Source organism: Loxodonta africana, chromosome 1 (assembly GCF_030014295.1).
Source record: "Loxodonta africana isolate mLoxAfr1 chromosome 1, mLoxAfr1.hap2, whole genome shotgun sequence".
Classification (NCBI taxonomy): domain Eukaryota; kingdom Metazoa; phylum Chordata; class Mammalia; order Proboscidea; family Elephantidae; genus Loxodonta; species Loxodonta africana.
In genome coordinates this window covers 86,935,054-86,958,968 of record NC_087342.1, presented here as the reverse complement: position 1 = coordinate 86,958,968, position 23,915 = coordinate 86,935,054, and the positions used below count along the sequence as shown (strand labels likewise).

Below are 23,915 nucleotides of genomic sequence, written 5' to 3'. Positions count from 1 at the left end.
CAGCTGGCAAAGCCAGCAATAAACCTTCAGTTGCCTGCTTCAGCGCTACATCAGCTCTCCAGCCCTATGTCATAATTTAGTCTGCAGGGAACTTTCCCTTCCACAAGATGTCATACTGGTCCATTACGGTGATGACATTATGCTGATTAGACTTAAAAAAAAAAAAAAAAAAAAACTTAGTAAGGAATAAATGTCAATGATACTGGACTTACTGGTAAAACATTTGCATGCTAGAGGGTGGGAAATTAATCCCACAAAAATTCAGGCACCCTTCACCTCAGAAATTTCTAGGAGTCCGGTCATGTGGGCATGTTGCGATATTCTTTCTAAAGTGAAGGGTAAGTTATTGCATCCGGCTGCTCCCACAACAGAAACGGAGACACAACGCCTTGTGGGCCTCTTGGGATTTCAGAGGCAACATATTCTTCATTTGGGTGTGCTACTGTGGCCTATTTATCAAGTGACTTGAAAGCTGCTAGTTTTGAGTGAGGCCCAGAACAGGAGAAGGCTCTGCAACAGGTTCAGGCTGCCGTGCAAACCGCTCTGCCACTTGGGCCATATGATACAGCTGATCCAATGAAGCTTGAAGTGTCAGTGGCAGATAGAGATGCTGTTTGGAGTCTTTGGCAGGCCCCGATTGGTAAATCAGAGCACAGACGCTTGGAATTTTGGAACAAAGCCCTGCTATTCTCTGCAGATAACTACTCTCCTTTTGAGAAATAACTTTTGGCTTGTTTTTGGGCCTTAGTAGAGATTGAATGCCTAACCATGGGACACCAAGTCACCATGCAGCCTGAGCTGGTCGTCAACCACTGGGTTTTGTCTGATCCACAGAGTCATAAAGTTAGACGTACACAGCAGCACTCCATCATTAAATCGAAGTGGTATATATGAGACTGGGCCCAAGCAGGACCTGAAGGCACAAGTAAGTTGCATGAGGATGTGACCCAAATGCCCATAGTATCCACCCCTATCACATTTCCTTCCATTGCCCATTCTGCACCTATGGCCTCATGGGGATTTCCTTATGATCAGCTGACAGAAGAAGAGAAAACTTGAGCCTTGTTTATGGATGGTTCTCTGTGATATGCTGGCACCACTCGAAAGTCCCTTCCTGGGACTTCCCGAACGACAGTGATAAAGGGAAATCCTCTCAAAGGGCAGAACTTCAAGCAGTGCACCTGGTTGTTCTCTCTGCTTGGAAGGAGAAATGCACAGATGTGTGATTGTATACTAATTCATGGGCTGTGGCCAATGGTTTGGCTGGATGGTCAGGGACTTAGAAGGAACATGTTTGGAAAATTGGAGACAAGGATTTATGGGGAAGAGGTATATGGATAAACCTCTCTGAATGGGCCAAAGAAGTGAAGATATTTGTGTCTCATGTGAATGCTCACCAAAGGGTGACCTCAGCAGAGGATGATTTTAACCATCAAGTGGATTGGATGATGCATTCTGTGGAAACAAGTCATCCTCTTGCCCCAGATACTTCCCTCATGAACAAAGTGGCTATGGTGGCAGGGATGGAGGTTATGCATGGGCCCAGCAACATGGATTTCCACTCACCAGGGCTGACTTGGCTACAGCCACTGCTGAATGCCCAGTCTGCCAGGAGCAGAGATCAATGCTGAGTCCCCAATAAGGCACCATCCCTCGAGGTGATTAGCCAGCAATCTGGTGGCAAGTTGATTACATTGAACCACTTCCATCATGGAAAGGGCAGTGTTTTGTCCTTACTGGAATAGACACTTACTCTGGATATGGATTTGCCTTCCCTGTAATGCTTCTGCCAAAACTATTATCCGTGGACTTACAGAACGCCTTAGCTACTGTCATAGTATTCCACACAGAATTGCCTTTGATCAAGGGACTCACTTCACAGCAAATGAAGTGTGGCAATGGGCCCATGTTCATGGAATTCACTGGTCTTATCATGTTCCCCATCATCCTGAAGCAGCTGGCTTGATAGAATGATGGAATGGCCTCCTAAAGGAAAAATTATCTTGCCATGTAGGTGGCAATACCTTGCAGGGTTGGGGCAATATTCTACAGGAGGCTGTATATGCTCTAAACTATCATCCAGTGTATGGTGCTGTTTTTCCCATAGCCAGGATTCCTGGACCCAGGAACCAAGGAGTGGAAATGGGAGTGGCATCACTCACTGTAACCACTGTTGACCCACTTGTAAGATTTTTGCTTCCTGTCCCCATGACGTTATGCTTTGGAATTAGAGGTCTTAGTTCCAAAGGGAGGACTCCTCCCATTCGGAGACACATCACCGATTCCATTCAACTGGAAGCTAAGGATGCCCTCTGGCCACTTGGAGCTCCTTATGCCTCTGGATCAATAGACAAAGAAGGAAGTTGCCATACAGGCTGGTATGATTGATCCTGATTACAAAGAGGAAATTGGATTGATATTACCTAATGGACTAAAGAAGAGTATGTCTAGAATTCAGGAGATCCCTTATGGAGTCTCTTAGTACTACCAAGTCCTGTGATTAAAGCCAATGCAAAACTACGGCAACCCAATTCCAACATGACTACTAATGGCCCAGATCCTTCAGGAATGAAGGTTTGGGTCACCCCACGAGGTAAAGAATCATGATCAGCTGAGATGCTTGCTGAGGGCAATGAGAATACAGAATGGATGGTTGAAGAAGGTAGATCTAAATATCAGTTACGTTCACATGACCAGTTGTAGAAACGAGGACTGTAATTGTTATGAATATTTCTGCTTTGTATGTGTGTTTTATGTGTGCATCAAATATTTTTGCTTTCCTCACTTATAAAATATAAGATGTGAATGGTGCTGGTGTGTTTTTAGTTGTATGCATGGTAGTTGTATCATGTTAGGTGCAAGTATGACTTTGTAATTATCTTTACTGAGAGACTGTGTATGGTTTGGGGAGATGTGTACATGTGTGAAGTTGACAAGGGGTAGACTGTGACAGTTAAGATTGTGTGTCAGTTTGGCTGGGCCATAATTCTCAGTGTTTACTTGTGATCACCACCATGATGGGATCTGCTGTGAATATCCAGGCAATTGAAAGGGAGTTTCTTGGATGTGTGGCCTGCATCCAAATATAAGTGAGCTTTCTGGCCTTTGCTAGCCCCTACAGCTACATGAATCAGGAGAAGTCTCTATCCTGATCCACAGACTTGGAATGTTCCAGCCTCTACAATCACATGAGCTGTTTCCTCAATATAAATCTCTCTATATATATTCATACACTTTACTGGTTTTGCTTCTTTACAGAACCCACCCTAAGATAGTCACCCATGGTGGGCAGGTTTCAGCTGACCTTCCAGAGTAAGACAGGATAGGATGAAGGAACTGGTGGTCTACTTCTGAAAAGAGCTAGACAATGAAAACCTTACAAATAGCATCAGAACATTGTCTGATATAGTGCTGGAAGATGAGCCCCTCAGGTTCTCAAAAGAGATGCCTGGGGAAGAGCTGCCTCCTTAGAGTCCATCTTAATGATGTGGTTGGAGTCAAACTTTTGGGACCTTCATTTGTTGATGTGGCAGGACTCAAAATGGGAAGAAACAGCTGCAAACATCCATTAACAACTAGAATGTGGAAAGTACGAAGTATTAATCCAGGTGAAATGAAAATTGTCAACAATGAAATGGAACACTTAAACATCCACATCCTTGGCATTAGTGAGCCGAAATGGACTGGTGTTGGCCGTTTTGAATTGAACAATAATATGGTCTACTATTCTGGGAATCACAACTTGAAAGAAAAGGCATTGCATTCATCATCAAAAAGAACCTTTCAAGATGTATACTGAAGTACAACACTGTCAGTGATAGGATAATATCCATATGCCTAAAAGAAAGACAGTTAATATGGCTATTATTCAAATTTACACACCAACCACTAAGACCAAAGATGAAGAAATTGAAGATTTTTATCAACTTCTGCAGTCTGAAGTTGATAGAACATGCAATCAGAATGGATTGATAATTACTGGTGATTGGCATGTGAAAGTTGTAAACAAAGGATTGGCAGTTCGATAACATGGCCTTGGTGATAGAAACAATGCTGGAGATCACATGATACAATTTTGCAAGACCAATGACTTCTTCATTGCAAATACTTCCTTTTTGAGGACATAAACAGCAATTATACACATGAACCTGGCCAGATGGAACACACAGTATTCAAATCAACTATATCTGTGGGAACAGAAGATGGAAAAGCTCTATATCATCCATCAGAACAAAGCCAGGGGCAACTGCATAAGAGACCATCAATTACTCATATGCAAGTCCAGGTTGAAGCTGAAGGAAATTAAAACAAGACTACGAGAGCCAAATTACAACCTTGAGTATATCCCACCTGAATTTAGACAGCATCTCAGGAATAGATTTGATGCATTGAACACTAATGACTGAAGACCAGATGGGCTGTGGAATGACATCAAGGACATCATACATGAAGAAAGCAAGAGGTCATTAAAAAGACAGGAAAGAAAGAAAAGACCCAAATGGATGTCAGAAAAGACTCTGAAACGTGCTCTTGAACATTGAGTAGCTAAAGCAAACAGAAGAAATGATGAATTAAAAGTGCAGAACAGAAAATTTCAAAGGGAGGCTCAAGAAGATGAAGTAACTTAGTATAATGACATGTGCAAAGACCTGGAGTTAGAAAATCTAAAGGAATGAACACCCTCGGCATTTCTCAAGCTGAAAGAACTGAAGAAAAAATTCATCCTTTGAGTTGCAATACTGAAGAACCCTATGGGGAAAATGGAAGCTCTGGTGGGGTAGTGGTTAAGTGCTACAGCTGTTAACCAAATGGTTGGCAGTTCAAATCCACCAGGCACTCCTTGGAAACTCTATGGGGACAGGTCTACTCTGTTCCATAGGGTTGCTATGAGTTAGAATTGACTCAACGGCAACTGTTTTTTTTTTTTTTTTTTTTAATGGGGAAAATATTAAACAACATTGAGAGATTCAAAAGAAAATGGAAGGAATACAGAGAGTCACTATACCAAAAATGCATATATGATGTTCAACCATTTCAAGAGGTAGTATTTTGGTGCTGGCAAAGAATATTGAACATACCAGAATGCTCCTTAGAAGCAAATGGCAAGACTATGTCTTACATACTTTGGACATGTTTTAAGGAGAGATCAGTCCCTAGAGAAGGGCATCATGTTTGGTAAAGTAGAGGGTCAGCAAAAAAGAGGAAGACCCTCAACAAGATGGATTGACATAATGGCTGCAACACTGGGCTAACAACAATTGTGAGAATGGCACAGAACTGGACTGCGTTTGTTTCTGTGGTACATAGGATGCCTGAGTCAGATCCAACTGGACAGCACCCAATAACAAAACAACAACAGTGTGGAGTAGCTGAAATGACTAGCAGTTAAACGTCATGGAGCACAGTTCTGAATCCAAAAATTTGCTCCGTCTTAGAAAAATAAATGAACAATACAGATACCAAGTGTTCTCAAATTATAATTGGTGATATTAATACATGCTGTCTTACATATATAGCAGATTTTAAAGATCAAATATGATTAATATAAAAGCAATATCAACTAAATGTAATTGAAAATGTTTTGTGGCAGAAATTATTATTGCTGAACATTAATGATTAAGTCAGAGAAATTATATTTAATTGAAAGATAATATTGAAGTGAACTATTCAGAAGTACTTTCCGAGAGTTGAAAACTAAGTATTAGAATGATAGTCTGTTTCTCAGGTAGTTAGAGAGCCCCTAAAGGCATTATCTTGAACTCAGTCATTTTCTAAACGTATTTGGGAGTGAAGTGAGATCAGGTTATAGATAATGAAAGCTTCAGAATAATCTATAAATCACTAATTGAGCTATTGATTCTGATTCAGAAGAAGGGCCAATATTTTCAATATTCGGAGTGTACATTCCAAAGAGCACATCAAAAGGGAGGGATAAAAATTCACTAACCCAAATACCCTTCAACTATTGTAATACTCTCTAAATCCAACTAAGAAAATCGTCACCTTAGATTAAGGCATTGTCTCCTGTGAAAATTTGTTACAGAAAACAGGTCTTATCAACAGAACATGATGAGAATGAGCTTAACATATTTCATAAGAACTCTACTTTTTCAAAGGGCAGAGGGTCCAGCTACTACCCTGGTCCAGAGCAAGTGCTCAACTAAAAAGCATTTTGTTTCCTCAAGTATTTGCAGTAGTGGGAATTTAATGCATGCACTGGTTAAATACATGATGGGGGAACTGAGAAACCACACAGTGAACATTAGAAACAGCAATAAAACACTTCCACTCCTGGACTGGAGAAGCAAAAGGAGTGAAGGGACTAGGATTATCTGGGGGAAGCCAGGACCATAGTAGGTAAGCCACCAGAACTGACGCAAATGAGGAGATGCCATTCCTGCTAGAGCCTCTCACAGCATAGTGGGAGGCAGAAAAACACTGGCTTCCTCTTTCTATTTCATTCTGATCCCTTGACAGTGTCTTTTATTTGGAAGCCAGTTGATTGCAGCCTTCAGGGGCCTGTCCTCCTGTAATACAAACAGAGCTGGAAAGGACAATGAATGGGTCTGAGGGCAAACCCAGGACCAGCACATTTGGCAAAAAATTTACCCTATTTTGGCACTAAAGTTGGAAGAATAGGTTATAGAAGGAGGGTTAAAGAGTCTATGCCACCATTGTTTCTAAATACTTACTATCATGTACTACCTTAGAAAATATTTTTGGACAGTCTACCCTATGTCCAAATATAAATATTTTTATACTTCAATTATATGTATGTGTCTTAGGCTGGTTCTCTAGAGAAGCAAAACTAGTAAAGTATATAAAAATGTATAGAAAGAGATTTACATCAAGGAAATGGCTCACGTGCTTGTACTGGATGGAACATCTGAAGTCCACAGGTCAGGATAGGGGCTTCTCCTGATTTATGTCACTGCAGGGACTGGCAAACCCAAGATAGACAGGTCAGGAAACATGGCTCTTGCTCACAGGCTGTGAAGATCGATGAATCCCAGGATCAGCAGGCAAGACTGCTGGTAAGCTGTCAGCTCAAGTCCCAAGAACCAGAGGTCAGATGAACAGGAGCCAGCTGTAGAATCCAGAGTGACCCAAAGCCCATGAGCCTTGCTAGGATGTCCACTTATATTTGATGCAGGCCACACTCCCAAGGAAACTCCCTTTCAACTGATTGGCTACTCACAGCAGATCCCATCATGGAGGTGATCACATTGTATCAAATCTCATCATGGAAGTGATCACAAAATCATACAACTGCCAAACTACTTCATAACTGCAAAATCACTGAGAATCATGACTCAGCCAAGTTGATACACAACCTTAACCATCATAGTATGTTATTACTGTATACATATATTTGTATCCTTTCTGGAATACAAACTGAAAGAGAAGTTATAAAATCTTCAAAATAAATGTATATAAAATTTTGAGTATTTCCTCCTGCTCCCAGTGGATCATTTTTCACAAAACTTAGGATATACCCCATCTGCTTTGGAGACTATTATAAAAATCATTGTCTATTCTTTAAGAAGTGATAGTAACGCTATGTGTACAGCATACTTACTTTGTGATATGATTTACTTTTAACCCTTTCTGAAAAGAGGTAATTGATTTGCAATTCACTGCTTTTATACTGGGTATCAGAGTGAACTTCTTTCCCATCATTTCTTCTTTCCCAGCCAGTAATTGTGTTTTAAGTTCATGTGTGTACACAAATATGTACATATTTGCAAACATATATACAACACACAGAAGTTCCATAACAAGAAACTTAAAAATAATTTAAAAATAAATCTATTAAGAAGCTATCAATAGTATTGATAATTTTAATAGCATATGTGATAGAAAGTGGGTGAGTGACATCAACTAGCTTTACAAGTTCATCATGAGTGGAAATTGAAGAATATTCTAACTCTTGAAATTTCAACTGTGTTCTCTGTTCTGAACACTTTTATAGCAAAAATGCGGGTGCTTATGTGCCCACATGTGTGTTTTTAGAAAATGGTATAAAATTGATTGACTTCTAGTAGAAACAGAAGACAAGCCTCTGAGGTTTTTCTCTCTCTAGAGACCTGTCTCCCTCTCCAGCATGGTAATGGGAAGTTGTCTAGGAAGGTGAGCTCCAGAGGCATGTGCTGAGTAAATAAGGTGAATACCATCCACCTGAATACAGTTTGAGTAAAGAGATTACAGGAGAATGTGAATAACCGGTTACTCACTGTCCTCTACTACTTGTCCTGGAACTGTGACAGAGATTGAATCTTCATCAGAACCACCAACATCTCCTGTACCTGGACTGTCATTCTTCCTGGAAGATAACCTTTCTTTCTCATGTTATGAAAAAAAAAAAATAAATAAAGGAAATATTTTTCTAAAATTTGAGGAAATCCAGAGCTGGTTCCCTTTTGTATCAAAAGAAGCTACTTTTCTTTTATAACCCAGTATTTACTATATTCGTAGTCATGGAAAATTGACTACCTTCTTCTCTTTGGAAACACAAATCCCCTTATCCTTATCTTGATTAACAGGAATGTGAAAGGAAGAGGTAAGTGTTTCAGGATGGAGTCTTATTGGAAAATACTGGTTCGTCTTTGACATAATAATCCATTTGCCAAAGAATCATGGCAATGTGGAGTTATATGATGCAAAATGTGGCCACATTGTTCTTCACCCAGTAGAAATCTACTCCTTCAACAGCATAGTTCTGTCTCCCTTTACTGTGTACTAAATTTAGCCAGCTAAAGTCAATGTCAATTGCAAAGGATTGCAGCATTGAGGGTTTTTATCACCAAAATACTTGATCAGTTAGAGAAATGCTAAACAGTGTGACTAATAGTGTTAGTTTCCTTTTGTTATTATAATTCTGTACAGAGGATTATCTTCCACTCAGAACACATAATAGTTTTGTCTTAGCAAAATTTCAGAATGCAATTGACTATTACCATGAATGTCAAAGAAAATGTGCTGTATAGTCTCTTTAAGCTTGACTATTCAACAATTGGCTGAGGTCCTGCTCAATGGCCTAGAGTCTTAGAAGTAAGTTTTTATTTTATGTTTTCTAGTTAGGATATTTGAGGGAAAATCGGACATTTTTCAAACTACACCTTTGAATTATACACAGTTTACTTTATAAAAGATCAGTGGGTTGAATACAAAAAAAAAAAAAGAAAAAGAAAAAACAAACCCACTGCTGTAGGGTCAATTCTGACTCATATTGACCCTATAGGACAGAACTGAACTACCTCAGAGGGTTTCCATAGAGCACCTGGTTGATTCGAACAGATGATCTTTTGGTTAGCAGCCGTAGCTCTTAACCACTATACCAACAGGGTTTCTGTGGATTGTATAACATGACTGAATTCATATACTATCGTCATAAAAGCATCCTAAAGCATGTGGACCAATTTGCTAGAGGGAAAAAAAAAAAAAAAAGCTTGCTAATTAAAGACTGTGAGTTTGATTCTCCTGGTGAGTAACACTTATAAAGGTAGTAGACTCAAATACAGAGATCACAACCATTTGCATGGTGTTGGGGAAGAATATTGAATATACCATGGACTGCGAGAAGTAAAAATTTTTCTTGGAAGTACATTCAGAATGCCCCTTAGAAACAAGGGTGGCAAGACTTCATCTCACAAGCTTTGGACATGTTATTAGGGGAGTGCAGTCCCTGGTGGGGGACATTATGCTTGGTAAAGTAGAAGGTCAAGAAAAGAAAAAGACCCTCAATGAGATGAATTGACAGAGTGGCTGCAACAATGGGCACCAACATAGCAATAATTATGAGAATGGAGCAGGATTGGGTAGTGTTTTGTTCTTTTGTACATGGGATCACTGTGAGTCAGAACTGACTTGACTTGATAACACTTAACATCAACAACCTTCAGTAGCTATTTACTTCATAGGAAAGCAATGAAAGAAATGAGTATTAATGATAGTCATGTCTAACTTTTCCTGTTTAAATATTTCTAACTATTCTTATTTTGTCTTTATGTTTTCAACTGTATAAACCCTTTCTCATACTCTTGTTCACTCTGTGCATCTTTCTATCTATTCTACCTACTGCCTAATAATCATATATCTATATATATAGCAAACATTTTATTTTCAAGGTCTTTGCCTTTTCACAGTATGTATTGTCAGTCTATGTATTTTATCTTGAGCTAGTTTGGTATATATCTCATATCTGTTTTAGTATATGGTTTTAAGGTTAATTCTGTTTTTATATGTTTTCTTTCAATGCATTTGATGTTTTCATTGCTTTATGCATTTGTCTATCTATATAAAAAATCAATCTATCATTTTTTGCATTATTTTATATGTTGTTTCTATATTTACTGTCTCCAAATGCTCAAGTTTTGTTTGGTTTCTAATTTTTCATTGGTTATGATACTCTACTGTCTTCTTACAGGAATAAAGTAGGGATGACCAAAAAAAGGTGATTCACAATGAAGAAGCCATGAAAGGGACAAATGTTAGCAACCCAGCAGGTTTCATCTTACTGAGTTTTTCTGACCGGCCCCAGTTGGAGATGGTTCTCCTTCTGGTTATCTCTGTCATATACATTCTGACACTGTTGGGGAACACAGCCATCATACTGGTCTCATACTTGAACCCCAAACTCCACACACCCATGTACTTCTTCCTCTCTAATCTCTCCTTCCTGGACCTCTGTTTCACTACCAGTGTTGTCCCACAGTTGCTTTGGAATCTCAAGGGCCCTGAGAAGACCATTAGCTACACCGGTTGTGTGATCCAGCTATACATTGCTTTGGGGCTGGGCTCCACGGAGTGTATCCTCCTAACTGTTATGGCCTATGACCGCTTCAATGCTATCTGTCGACCCCTCCACTATGGAGCCATCATGCACCCCAAGCTTCTTTGGCAACTAGCAGCTGTGGCCTGGATCAGTGGTTTTGTGGAGTCCGCAATTCAGACCATCCTTGTTTTCCAGTTGCCTCTCTGCAGCCACAACATGGTGGATGATTTTATGTGTGAGGAACCTGCCCTTATTAAAATTGCCTGTGTGGACACAACCTTCCTGGAAAACGAGCTCTCCGTAGCTAGCGTCCTGTATGTGATTATACCTCTGGGACTCATTTTGGTCTCCTATGGCTGCATTGTGAGGAGTGTGCTGAGGATAAAATCAGTTGAAGGCAGAAGGAAAGCATCTGGGACCTGTGGGTCTCACATGATTGCTGTGGTTTTGTTCTTTGCGGCTATAATTTCTGTCTACATACAACCCAAGAGCAAGTACACACAGAAGCACAGTAAATTCCTCACCCTCTTCTATACTGTAGTGACTCCCTCACTTAATCCTTTGATCTACACCTTGAGAAACAAAGAGGTTAAGTGGGCTTTAAAAAGGCTGCTGGTTAGAGACCCAAGTTAGGTAGAAATGTGAGATATACTCATCCAATTCCTCAGATCCTGGGAACTTTTAGGTACATCTCATCATGGTTTCTTCTTTCATTTCGGAGTAGTGCAGCTAAATCACCTAAATAAAACAAAGACCGCAACAACAAAGAAACCAAACCCATCACCACTGAGTCGATTCTGGCTCATGGTGACCATATAGGACGGAGTAGAACTGCCCCATAGGGTTTACAAAGAGTAGCTGGTGGATTCACACTGCAGCCCAGCTCTTAACCTCTGAGTCACCAGGGCTCCACCTAAATTAAATTAGGTGTGAAACATCCTTTTGATGACATCCTGAAGTAGTTACCTGCTCTAAATCTTTCTTATCCTCTTTTCTGGAAATATTATGTGTCTCTTTTTTGGCTACTTGTAAATATTCTATGAAAAAATTAATACAGGTATATGCATGTGTATTTATATACTTTTATAAATCATAAAGGTATTGTTCTAAACACACTGCTGCTGAGTAGATTCTGACACATGGCAACCTCAAGTGTTACAGAGTAGTACTGAGCTCCATAGGGTTTTCTTGGCTGTAATCTTTATGGAAACATATTGTCAGGGCTTTCTTGCATGCTGCTGCTGGGTTGGTTGGAACTGCTAAGCTTTAGGTTAGTAGTCAAGTGCAAAGCGTTTGTGCCACACAGGGAGTTCCCTGGTGACTAACTAATGACATGACTGACATAGTTATGATAAACATAACTCCACGTCATGAATCTAAATCTTCTACTCCATGGAGGTAGAGCTTGGATCATAGCTGCAGAAATTTGAGTTTATATGGAAATGTTCCCTATTGCTTCCCAGGTCTCATATTCACTAGTACCACAGGCAGTGTGTGTTCTGTTGGTTGTTTGCATGGAGGTGTGAAGGGCCTTTGGAAAACAAACAAATATCTAACAGTTTTCCTTACTTGGAGGATTGCTGTTTTTTATTCAGTTAGTAGAAGCCTCTGGGACTAAGTACATTCAGGGATTTTTCTCATCTCTGCCAGCCACAGAGGAAGACCCCAAGAGAGATGTTCCATGAGGATGAATGTTTCTCTTTTATGCATCCCTTTTCAGAAGAGAATAGAATAGCTCTCAATGTCTTTTTAGTTAGCGTTTTAATTCTATACCTGAATTGTGAGATAAAGATGAAAATACAAGTTTAAGTCTCATCATTAAACCTATTTTAAATTGACAAAAGCAAATACATTGATGTACAAATAATAAAAATATTAGTCTTTGTTATTTTTATTGATATTATAATTTGATAAAATATACAAAATTATTTTCGTATTGAGTTTAGAATTTTTATCTCTTTTAATAACACACTTAACAATTTTGGTAATGTTTTAAATTTAAAAATATTGACCTTGTTTTTCCTATGTTCCAAATAGTTATTTTTTTACAGAATGTTATCAAGACATATTGACTCTATTACTAGACTCTGCTTAGGCATACTTGTTGCATATTATGTTTTATGAATTTTTTTGTAAAAAAATAAATGCTTTAACTAGGATCATCCCTAGGGAATCATTTTAGTTTAAATAAATAAGTGTAGCTAAATATAGCATGAAGTTGAAAGGGATAGTTTAAAAAAAAAATAAACTCATACACATTGGAGAAGAAAAACATGGTCTAGTCAGTAGGTCATCAAAAAGGTAGCTTACCTATCTAGCCTTGTATTTCTCTGTTCAGAAAATATAATCCAATTGGTGTTAATAAATATATCATTAATAGATTAGTAAATGTATTCATATTTAAGTTAAATTTTCAGTAGTGGATTAGGGAAGTACTCTACGGGGCAGTTCTACTCTGTCTGATAGGGTCGCTATGAGTTGGAATCGACTCGACGGCACTGGCACTGGCAATGCCCAATAGGAGTCCTGGTGGCGTATTGGTTAAGAGCTCAGTTGCTAACCAAAAGGTCAGCAGTTTGAATCCACTAGCCGCTCCTTGGAAACCCTATGGAGCAGTTCTACTTTGTCCTATAGGGTCTCTATGAGTCAGAATTGACTGAATAGCAACAGGTTTTTTTTTTTTTTTTTTTAGTGCCTAACAAGGGATGTAATTACCTAAATCATTTAAAATTTTGTAATTTAAAACAGTCAAAATGAATGAAGAAAATAATAATAATAATAGCCTTATTCCCATACTAAGAATATAAATTAATATTTTCCATATACTCTTTACCTTTTTAAAATAATTTATTTTATTTTTGTTAGTGTTGAGAATATACACAGTGGAACATATACCAATTAAATAATTTCTCCATGCACAGTTCATGGACACTGATTACATTCTTCAAGTTGTGCAACTACTCTCACCCTCCTTTTCCAAGCTGTTCCTCCCCTGGCCCAGTAACATAAACTCACTACTCCCTAAGTTTCCTATCTAATCTTTAGAGTTGTTACCAATTAGATTCCATATAGGTAGATCTTAAAAGGGCACACTGATCAAGGCAGACATTCTCAGACATTCTATACTAGTTAAACTGAACTATTGCTTGGTTTTAAGAAGACTTCAGGGAATATTTTTGGTTTAAGATTTAACATTTTAGAGATTATCTCATGGAAATAGCTTCAGCAGTTTATTCAGCGTCTTTGGCCCCAGAAAATCCGGGTTCCACGAGAATTTGAAATTTTGTTTGGATTTTCCCACTTTTGATCTGAATTCTTTTAGAGAATCTGTGATCAAAATGTTCAGTAGTGGTAGCCAGGCACCATCCAGTTCTTCTGACCTCAAGGCAATGGAGGCAGTTGGTAATGGGGGCAATTAGCCACACATTCCATTTCTTCCTCCTGTTCCTGACTCTCCTTTTTCTTCTGTTCCTCCAGGCAATTAGAGACCAACTGTTGTATCTTGGATGCCTGCTTGCAAACTGTTCACACCCCAGGTACTGTACAATGAGCTGGGAGATATAGGCCTAAACATAAAATTAGGCCAATTAACTGGAATGTTCCATGAAAATATGACCCTAAACCTCCAAACCAAGGAACCAAACTTCATGAGGTGTTTAGTTGTACTTAAGCAGCCTCAGCATTTACACTTTTTTTTGTTGATGTTATAAATATACCTGTCACACAATTTTTGCCAATTCAACTTTTTGCAGGTGTATAACTTATTGAAAGCAATTACATTAATCAGTTGTACAATTCTAACCTTAATCAATGTGGTTTTTCCATCACTACAAACCAAAACTCAGTGCTTCATCAGCAGCAAGTGCCTCCCTTTCCACCTTTCTCTTGCCCCTGCTAACCGCTAATGAACTTTGGTCTCTGTACCTTTCCTGTATAACTGAGGTCATGCAATATCTGTCCTTTTGTGATTGACTTATTTCACTCAGCATAATATCTTCAAGCTTTATCCATATTGTAGTATGTATTAAGACTTCATTTTTTTTTTTTAACTGGCTGAGCAGTATTTCATTGTATTTATGTACCACATTTTGTTTAACCACTCATCTATTGGGGGGCGTTAGGTTGTTTCTACTTTTTCACTATTGTGAATAAATAGTGCTGCAATGAGCACTGGTGTATGTGTTTGAGTCTCTTCTTTCATATATATACCTAGGGATGTAATTGCTAAGTAATACGGTAGTTTTATTTTTAGAGGATCCACCACACTGTTTTCCACAAAGGCTGTACCATTTTGCATTCCCCCAAGAAATGAATGAGGGTTCCAGTTTCCCCACATCCTTGCCAACATTTTCTTATTTATTTATTTTTATTTTCAACATCCTAGTGGGAGTGTTTTGTAGTTTTGATTTGCATCCTTCTGACATTGAGCATCTTTTCATTGTGTTTAGAAGTCATTTGAATGTCCTCTTTGGTGAACCATCTATTCACGCCCTTTGTCCATTTTATGCTTATTTGTCCTTTCGTTGTTACGTTGTCAAAGTTTTACATATATTTTGGTTAATAGATTCTTATCAGAAGCATGGTTTCCAAAGATATTCTCACAGTCAGTACCTTGTCTTTGCATATTTTTTGTTAAAGTCTTTTGGTGAACAAAATATGTAATTTTTATGAGGTCCTATTTATTCAGTTTAAAAGCTGTTTCTGCTTTTGTTATTATATTAGATAATTAATTGTTAAAAGCTAGGCCCCACAGCCCTGTTCTTGCAATTTCTTCTAAAAATTTTATGGCTTTTGTTTTCACATGTAGATCTTCAATCCATTTTGAATTTGTTTTTGTATATGGTGTGAGGCGTGTATCATGTTTCATTTTTCTGCATGTGGAAATCCAGTTCTGTCAACATCATTAATGGAAGAGACTTCTTTCCCCATCAAATGTACTTACCACCCTTATCAAAACTCAGTTGACTGTAGATATGGGTTTATTTCTGGACTCTCAATTCTATTTGGTCTATGTATCTATTCTTATACCAGTACACAGCTGTTTTGATTACTGTTTTAAAATCAGGAAGTGTGAGTCCTCCAACTTTGTTCTTCTCTTTCAACATTGTTTTAAGTAACTGGGGCCACTTGCCATTCCATATAAAATCGAGGATTGATTTTTCCATTTCTCTAAAGAAAGCTGTTGGAATTTTGTTCAGGATTGCACTGAATATATTGTTTTGGATTGTATTAGCATCTTAACAACATTATGTCTTACAATACACGAACATGGAATTTCTTTCCATTTATTTATTTCTTCTTTAATCTCAGCTGTGTCTTATAATTTTCATTGTATAAGCCTTTCACACCCCTGGTTAAATTTATTCCTAGGTATTTTATTTTCTTAGATACTTTTGTAAATGGATTTGTTTCCCTAATTTTCCTATCAGGTTTCGCATTGGTGGTGTATAGAAACCCAACTGAATTTTGTTCGTTGACCTTGAAATTGGGAATAAGGCAAGGTTGTCTGCTCTCATGACTTCTATTCAATATTGTACTGAAGTCCTAGCCAAAAGCAACAAGACAAGAAAGATAAAAGGTATCCAGATTGGAAAAGCAGTAATATTACCTCTATTTGAGAATGAGATGATCCTATGTATAGAAAATCCCAATGAATCTGCAAAGAGGTTTCCAGGGCTAATAGAGGAATTTAGCAAAGCTGCAGGGAACAAGGTTGGATTCTGTTCACTAACATTTTGTTGAGGATGTTTGCATCTATATTAATAAGGAATATTTGCTTGTAGTTTTCTTTTCTTGTGGTGTCTTTGTGCGTGTGTGTGTGTGTTTAACAAAGTTATGTTTTCTTCGTAGAATGAACTAATAAGTATTCCTCCCTGTCCTCTCTTTTAGAAGAGTTTAAACAGCATTGGTGTCAATTCTTCTCTAAATGTTTGGTAGAATTCCCCAGTGAAGCTATATGTATGTTCCAGGATTCTTTTTTAGTTCAGAGGGTTTTGTTTTGTTTTGTTTTCTGCTTGTTTGTTTTTGGTTTTTTGTGCTTTAGATGAAGGTTTACAGAGAAAATCATTTTCTCATTAAACAATTAATAGACATATTGTTTAGTGAAATGGATTACCAACCAGACAACATGTCAACACTCTCCCCTTCTCAATCTTGGGTTCCCCATTATCAGCTTTCCTGTCACCTCCTACCTTCTAGTTCTGTGCCTATTTAGTCTCGTTTTGTTTCATGAGACTGTCTAATCTTTGGCTGAAGGGTGAGTCTCAGGAGTGGCTTCAGTACTGAGTTAAAAGGGTAGCTGGGGGCCATATTCTCAGGGCTTCTCCAGTATCTGTCCAACCAATAAATCTGGTTTTATTTTTGCGAGTTAGAATTTTGTTCTATATTTTTCTCCAGCTCTGCAGCAGTGTTTTGTACTTTTCTTTGAATATGTCTTTTATGTCCCTGGTTAGATTTGTTCCTACATTTTTTACTTTTTTAGGGGCATTCATAAATAGTGTTACTTTCCTGATTTCCTTTTCATAGTTCTCTTTATGGAGTTTAGGAATCCAACTACTTTTTGTATGTTTATCTTGTATCCTGCTACTCTGCTGAATCATTCTATTAGTTTCAATAGTTTTCTTGTGGAGTCCTTTGGGTTCTCTATATATAGTATCATAGCATCTGCAAATAGGAGTAACTTAACTTCTTCCTTACTAATCTGGATGTCCTTTATTTCTTTTTCTTGCCTTATTGCTCTAGCTAGTATTTCCAGCACAATGTTAAATAGGAGTGGTGATAAAGAGCATCCTTGTCTTGTTCCTGTTCTCAGGGGAATATTTTCCGCCTCTCTCTTCTAAGAATGATGCTGTCTGTTGGTTTTGTATAGCTGCCCTTTATTATATTGATGAATTTCCCTTCTGCACATACTTTATTATGAATTTTTATCAGAAATGGATGTTGAACTTTATCGAATGTCTTTTCTGTGTCTATTCAAATGATCATGTGATTCTTTTATTTATGTGATGGGTTACAACGACTGATTTTCTAATGTCGAACCATCATTGCATAACTGGTATGAATCCCACTTTGTCAAGATGTATTTTTTTCTTATACAGTGCTAAATTCTATTGGCTAGATTTTTTTTGAAAATATTTGCATATATATTCCTGAGAGATATTGGTCTGTAATTTTCTTTCTTCTTCTTTTTTTTTTTTTTTTTGTAGTATTTTTGCCTGGTTTTGGTATCAGGTTATGCTGGCTTTAAAGAATGAATTCAGAAATATCCCTGCTATGTTCTAAAATAGTTTGACTTGTACTGGTGTGAGCTCTCCTCTGAATATTTGGTAGAACTATCCAGTAAAGCAATCTGGGCCTGGATTTTTATTTACTGCGAGTTTTTTTTTTTTTAAATTACTTTTTCAATCTCTTCTCTGTTCATATTTTTCTGCCTCAGTTTGTATTAGTTTAGGAAGGTAGAGTGTTTCTAGGAATGTGTCCATTTCCTCTAGGTTTTCAATTTTGTCGGAATTTAGTTTTTCATAGTACTCTGTTATGATCCTTTTTATTTCAGTTGGATCTGTTGTAATGTCCCTCATTTCATTTCTTATTTGGGTTATTTGTGTCTTCTTCTCTTTTTCTTTTGTCAGCTTGGCCAATGGTTTTCGTCAATTTTATTGATCCTTTCAAAGAACCAACTTTTGGCTTTGTTGTTCTTTCTATTGTTTTTCTATTCTCTATTTCATTTATTTATGCTCTGACCTTCATTATTCCCTTTCTTCTGGTGGCTGTGGGCTTCTTTTGTTGTTCTCTATTTCTTCAAGTTATAAAGTTCATTTTTGATTTTTCCCTTTCTTCTCTTTTAATGTGTGCATCTATTGCTATAAATTGTGCTCACTGCATTTGCTTTGTCCCAAAGATTTATATTACTCCTCATTGTTTAAAAAAAAAAACCCTAACAACTGGACCAATAAGCAACATCATGATGAATGGAGAAAAGATTGAAGTTGTCAAGGATTTCATTTTATTTGAACCCACAATCAATACCCATGGAAGTAGCAGCAAAGAAATCAAACAATGTATTGCATTGAGCAAATCTGCTGCAAAAGACCTCATTTAAAGTGTTGAAAAGCAAAGATGTCACTTTGAGGACTAAGGTGCACCTGACCAAGCCATGGTGTTTTAATCACCTTATAAGCATGTGAAAGCTGAACAATGAATAAGGAAGATCAAAGAATTGACACCTTTGAATTATGGTGTTGGTGAAGAATATTGAATATACCATGGTCTGCCAGAACAAATGAACAAATCTGTCTTGGGGAAAGTACAGCCAAAATGCCCCTTAGAAACAAGTATGGCAAGAGACTATGTCTCCTATACTTGGACATGTTGTCAGGAGGGGTCAATCCCTAGAGAAGAACATCATGCTTTGCAAAGCAGAGGGTCAGCGAAAATGAAGAAGACTTTTGATGAGATGGGTTGACACAGTGGCTGCAACAATGGGCTCATGCATAACAACAATTGTGAGGATGGCACAGGACTGAGCAGTTTTTTGCTGTGTTCTTCATCAAGTTGTGAGTTGAAACTAACTTGATGGCACCTAACAACAACAAAGATTTTGGTATGACGTATTTTCATTCTCATTTGCTTCTAGAAATTTTTTGATTCCCTCTTTGATTTCTATTACCCAAGGGTTTTTAAGCAAGGCGTTATTCAGTCCACATATTGGATTTTTTTCCTTGCTGTTCCTATTATTAATTTCTACTTTTATGGCATTGAGACCAGAGAAGATATTTTGTATTATCTCAGTGTTTTGGATTTTGTTGAGGGTTGCTTTGTGGCCTATGAAGTGGTCTGTTCTGGAGAACATTCCATGTGTGTTGGAAAAGAAAGTGTACTTTGCTGCTGTTGGGTGGAGTGTTCTATATATGTCTATGAGGTCAAGTTGTTTGATTATGGCCTTTAGATCTGTATCTTTTTTGAGTTTCTTTCTAGATGTTCTGCCCTTTACCAAGAGTGGTGTTTTGAAGTCTCCCACTATTATTGTGGGACTGTCAATTTCTCTTTTCAGTGCTGTTAGAATTTGTTTTATGTATTTTGGGGCCCTCTCATTGAGTGTGTAGATATTTATTATGATTATGTCCTCATGGTGGATTCTCCCTTTAATCATATAATGTCCTTCCTTGTCTTTTATGGTAGATTTCTTTTTAAAGTCTATTTTATCTGAGACTAGTATTGTCACATCTGCTCTTTTGGGTTGCTGTTTACTTGAATATTTTTTCCATCATTTGATTTTTAATATATTATGACTTTGTTTCCAAGTCGTGTCCCTTGTAGGCAGCATATTGATGGGTCCTGTTTTCTTTTTTTCTCCCCCATTCTATCATTCTTTGTTTCTTTATGGATGCATTTAAGCTATTTACATTTAGAGTGATTACTGATAAAACCAAACCCACTGCCATTGAGTCGATTCTGACTCATAGCGACCCTATAGGACAAAGTAGAACTGTCCCATAGGATTTCCAAGGAGCGCGTGGCAGATTTGAACTGCCGACCTCTTGGTTAGCAGCCGTAGCACTTAACCACTACGCCACCAGGGTTTCCTGATTATTGATAGGTATAAGTTTATTGCTGTCATTTTGTAGTGCTTTTTTTGTGGTGCTGATTTTTTTCCTCTTACTCTTCTGTGCAGAATTCCTTTTTTTTTTTGGTTTCTTTCATTTTCATAGATTTTGTGTGTACTGAGACTTTATGTTTTTCTTCTTTATTTTGATGAGGAGGTTTGTTAACTTTCTTTGTGGTTACCTTGAAATTTACCCTTATCTTCCCAAGTTTAAACCAGTCTTTCATTATTTGGTATCTCCTTGACTTCTTCTTCATTTGAAACTTCTATACCTACACCATTTATTCTTTCTTTTATTGTTCTGATGTTGTAATTTACAGATTGATCTCTCTGGTTCCCTGCTGTAAATTTTTTTATTTTGTTTTATCTTTGAGAGTTCATTACCTAGGTTGATATCTGGCTGATGCTGTCCTCTGTCCTAGATTCAGGTTGTTGTCTGATTTTGTTGGTTCTCTAACTGAAGGACTTCCTTTAATAATTCTTGTAAGTTAGGTTTGGTTTTTACATATTCCCTTAATTTCTGTTTATCTGGAAATGTCTTAATTTCACCATCATTTTTTTTTTTTATATGAGCAAGAGTTTTGCAGTAAATATTATCCTTGGTTTGCAGTTTTTTTTTTGTTGTTGTTGTTCAAGTTTTACGTAGGTCATCTCATTGCCTTCTTGCCTGCATGGTTTCTGTTGAGTAATCGGAGTTTAGTCTTATGGTTTCCCCTTTGTATGTGACATTTTGTTTTTCTTGAGCTGCAGTCAGGACTTTTTGTCTTTGGTTTTGGCAAGTGTGATTATGAGATGTCTTGGTGACTCTCTTGGGGTCCATCCTATATGGGGTTGTTTAGCTTCTTGGGTGGTCAGCTTTTTATCTTTCATGATATTAGAGAAATTTTCTGTCACCAAAACTTCAATGATTCTCTTTGTGTTTTCTGGTTTCTTTATGTTCTAGAACTTGATCACACGCAAATTTTTGCTTTTGATTTTATCCCCCATTGTTCTCATCATTTCTCCATTTTCTCTTTGTTCTTTGATTTTTCCTCAACAAAGTGGTATTCAAGGATTTGTCGTCAATTTCTCTGATACCATCTTCTATTATTTCAATTTTGCTCCTAAAACCTTCTCTTTAACTGTCCATTTCTGAAATATTGTTTATATTTTGATTTCTAATGGTTGCTTTTGTATAATTACTAGTTGTTTATTTATTTTGATATTTCATTGCTGTATTATTTTCCTGACTTCTTCCATTGCTCCGTCTGCATTTCCTCTATTTTTGTCTGTATCTGTCATAATTTTGTCTATTTTTTTACTTATTTTTGTCTGCATTTACCTTCATCTCTTGGAGAAATATGAGTATTAGCATTCTGAGTTTCCTATTAGGTAGTTCCAGTGCCTTTTCTTCTACTGGAAGGCCATACTGTGTTTTGTTTTGATTGCTTTCTGGAGCCATCCTGTCCTTTTTTTTTTTTTTTTAAAGTATGTTTTGATGTTATGTCCTGTCTCCAGGACATTCAGGAATAATTTCTTCATTTATTGATTGTGGATTTGTTTTTTTGGTCCTGCTTTTTTGTTTTAGGAAACCCTGGTGGAGTAGTGGTTAAGTCCTACGGCTGCTAACCAAAATTTCAGCAGTTCTACTCCACCAGGCACGTCTTGGAAACTCTATGGAGCAGTTCTACTCTGTCCTATAGGGCCACTATGAGTTGGATTTCACTTGATGGCAGCAGGTTTTGGTTTTTTGTTTTATTTGGTTATGTTTGGGCAGGCAGGCTGGGTGTGTTTTGTTGTTTGTCCGTTGGGCATGATACTTCTTACCACTTTGTATAGGTAGGCAGGGTCAGTCACTCTGCTAAATTGCAGCAGGGCAGGTCCAGTGCGGGAGAGTGACAGGGATGAGTACCTTGTGGCATGCACTGATACTGACAGGGTGAGCCCAGGGGGCAGTGCAGGGCAGGGTCTGGGGAACCACATCAGTGATGCTCAGGGGCATGGCACTCAGAGTTCAGTGATTGGTGCAGATAGGCAGGAAGGAAGGGAGAGAGTGTGATGTGCAGTGCTAGGTGAGTGAGAGAAAGAAGAGAAACAAAAGCAAAAATAAATAAATAAAATAATGGAGGAAAAAAAAGTAAACAAAATGGTGGCACGGTAAGATTGAACAGGTGGGGGCAGTGCAGACCCAGCAAGACCACGTGCCAGTAGCTTTCTAGCTGAATGGTGATTTTTGAGCTGTCGAGAAGGGGTGTGGGTGGTACACATGGTTAGTTGGGCAGAAAAAAGGAAGGGAAGGAATGGAGAGAGAGGAAAAAAACAGAAAAAGCCAAAAATACCAAGAAAACAAAACAAAAAACAACAAATAAAAAACAGCACTGAAGGAGCTGGCCAGTGGGGCCTGGGTGGACCTGGGCAGCAGTGCACTGGTGTTTCTCCAGCTAAGTGACTGTGATCCATTTGAAAGCAGTGGAGGCCACAAAGCGGGAAGATAGGTACGGGGTGGGAAAGTGTGTATCCCTAGTTACCAAGTGCTCTGTCTCCTGTTGGAGGCTCTGTAATGTTGCCTTCCCATTCTCCATGTCCATACTCCATGGTGCCTGAGGTCCAAGGTGGTGAATCTGAGTGGCAGTGAGCTGGTGTCTGGCTGAGCAACTGTGTCCTGTTGGAAAGTGGCGAAAAGCTTGTACAGTGAAGAAGTGTGGGGGGTGGAAAAGAGTGTATCCCTGGTTCCAGGGAGCTCTGTCTCCTGTTGGGAGCTCTGTGAAGTTGCCTTCCTCTACTCCCTGTCTGCATTTCTTGGTGGCTGTAGTCCAAGATGGCGGATCCCTGCTGTGTTAGTTCATAGGGGACCTCTACTCCGTAGGTGCCCTCATTCTCTGTTCTCTATCAGTTTCTTATTCAGTTTCTTGCTTGATCGAGCTCTTTATCCCTTCATTTGATGCTTAGGGTTCCAGGATTGACATTTGTATCTGTTCTACTTGTTTTTTTGGGTCTTTGCTGTAAAGGGATGGCATGGTGCTTCTGTCTATAGCACCATGTTGGCTCCTTCTCTGTTGGGAGGTTTTTGATCACTGATTCAACCTCTTCACTTGTTATGGTTATGTTGAGCTTTTCTATTTCCTCTTGAGTCAGTTTGGGTAGGTTGTGTGCTTCTAAGTACTTGTTTATTTTATCAAGATTATCTATTTTATTGTCATACAGTTGTTCATAATATTCTGTCATAATTCTCTTTATTTGTATTGGGTCAGTCGTAACATCTTGTCTTTCATTCTTATTTTGGTTATTTGCATCTTTTATCTTTTTCTTTCTTAGTCTTTCTAAAAGTTTATCAATTTTATTGATCTTTTCAAAGAACCAGGTTCTGGTTTGTTGACTCCTCTATTGTTTTTCTGTTTTTGATTTCACTTACTTCTCCTCTGATCTTTGTTATTTGTTTTCTTCTGATAGGTTTAGCCTTAGTTTGCTCTTTTATTTCTAGTTCCTCAAGCTGTAGAGTTAGGCTGTTTATTTGAGATCTTTTTTAAGTAGACATTTATTGCTATAAGTTTCCTTCTAAGT

General features: G+C 38.0%; 1 protein-coding gene across 1 annotated transcript; it reads left to right on the top strand.

Annotated features, from left to right (window-relative positions):
* The first annotated feature begins 10,200 nt into the window (after window positions 1-10,200).
* On the top strand, window positions 10,201-11,631 carry LOC100665747 (olfactory receptor 2H2-like). The gene has a single exon (XM_064295893.1). It carries the CDS (start codon window positions 10,475-10,477, stop codon window positions 11,405-11,407), a length of 933 nt encoding a protein of 310 aa, XP_064151963.1. The 5' UTR covers window positions 10,201-10,474; the 3' UTR covers window positions 11,408-11,631.
* Window positions 11,632-23,915: the final 12,284 nt, after the last annotated feature.

Bases quoted from the DNA above. Each gene is read 5' to 3' on its own strand.
- LOC100665747 (XM_064295893.1), top strand. From the start codon at position 10,475: ATGAAAGGGACAAATGTTAGCAACCCAGCAGGTTTCATCTTACTGAGT.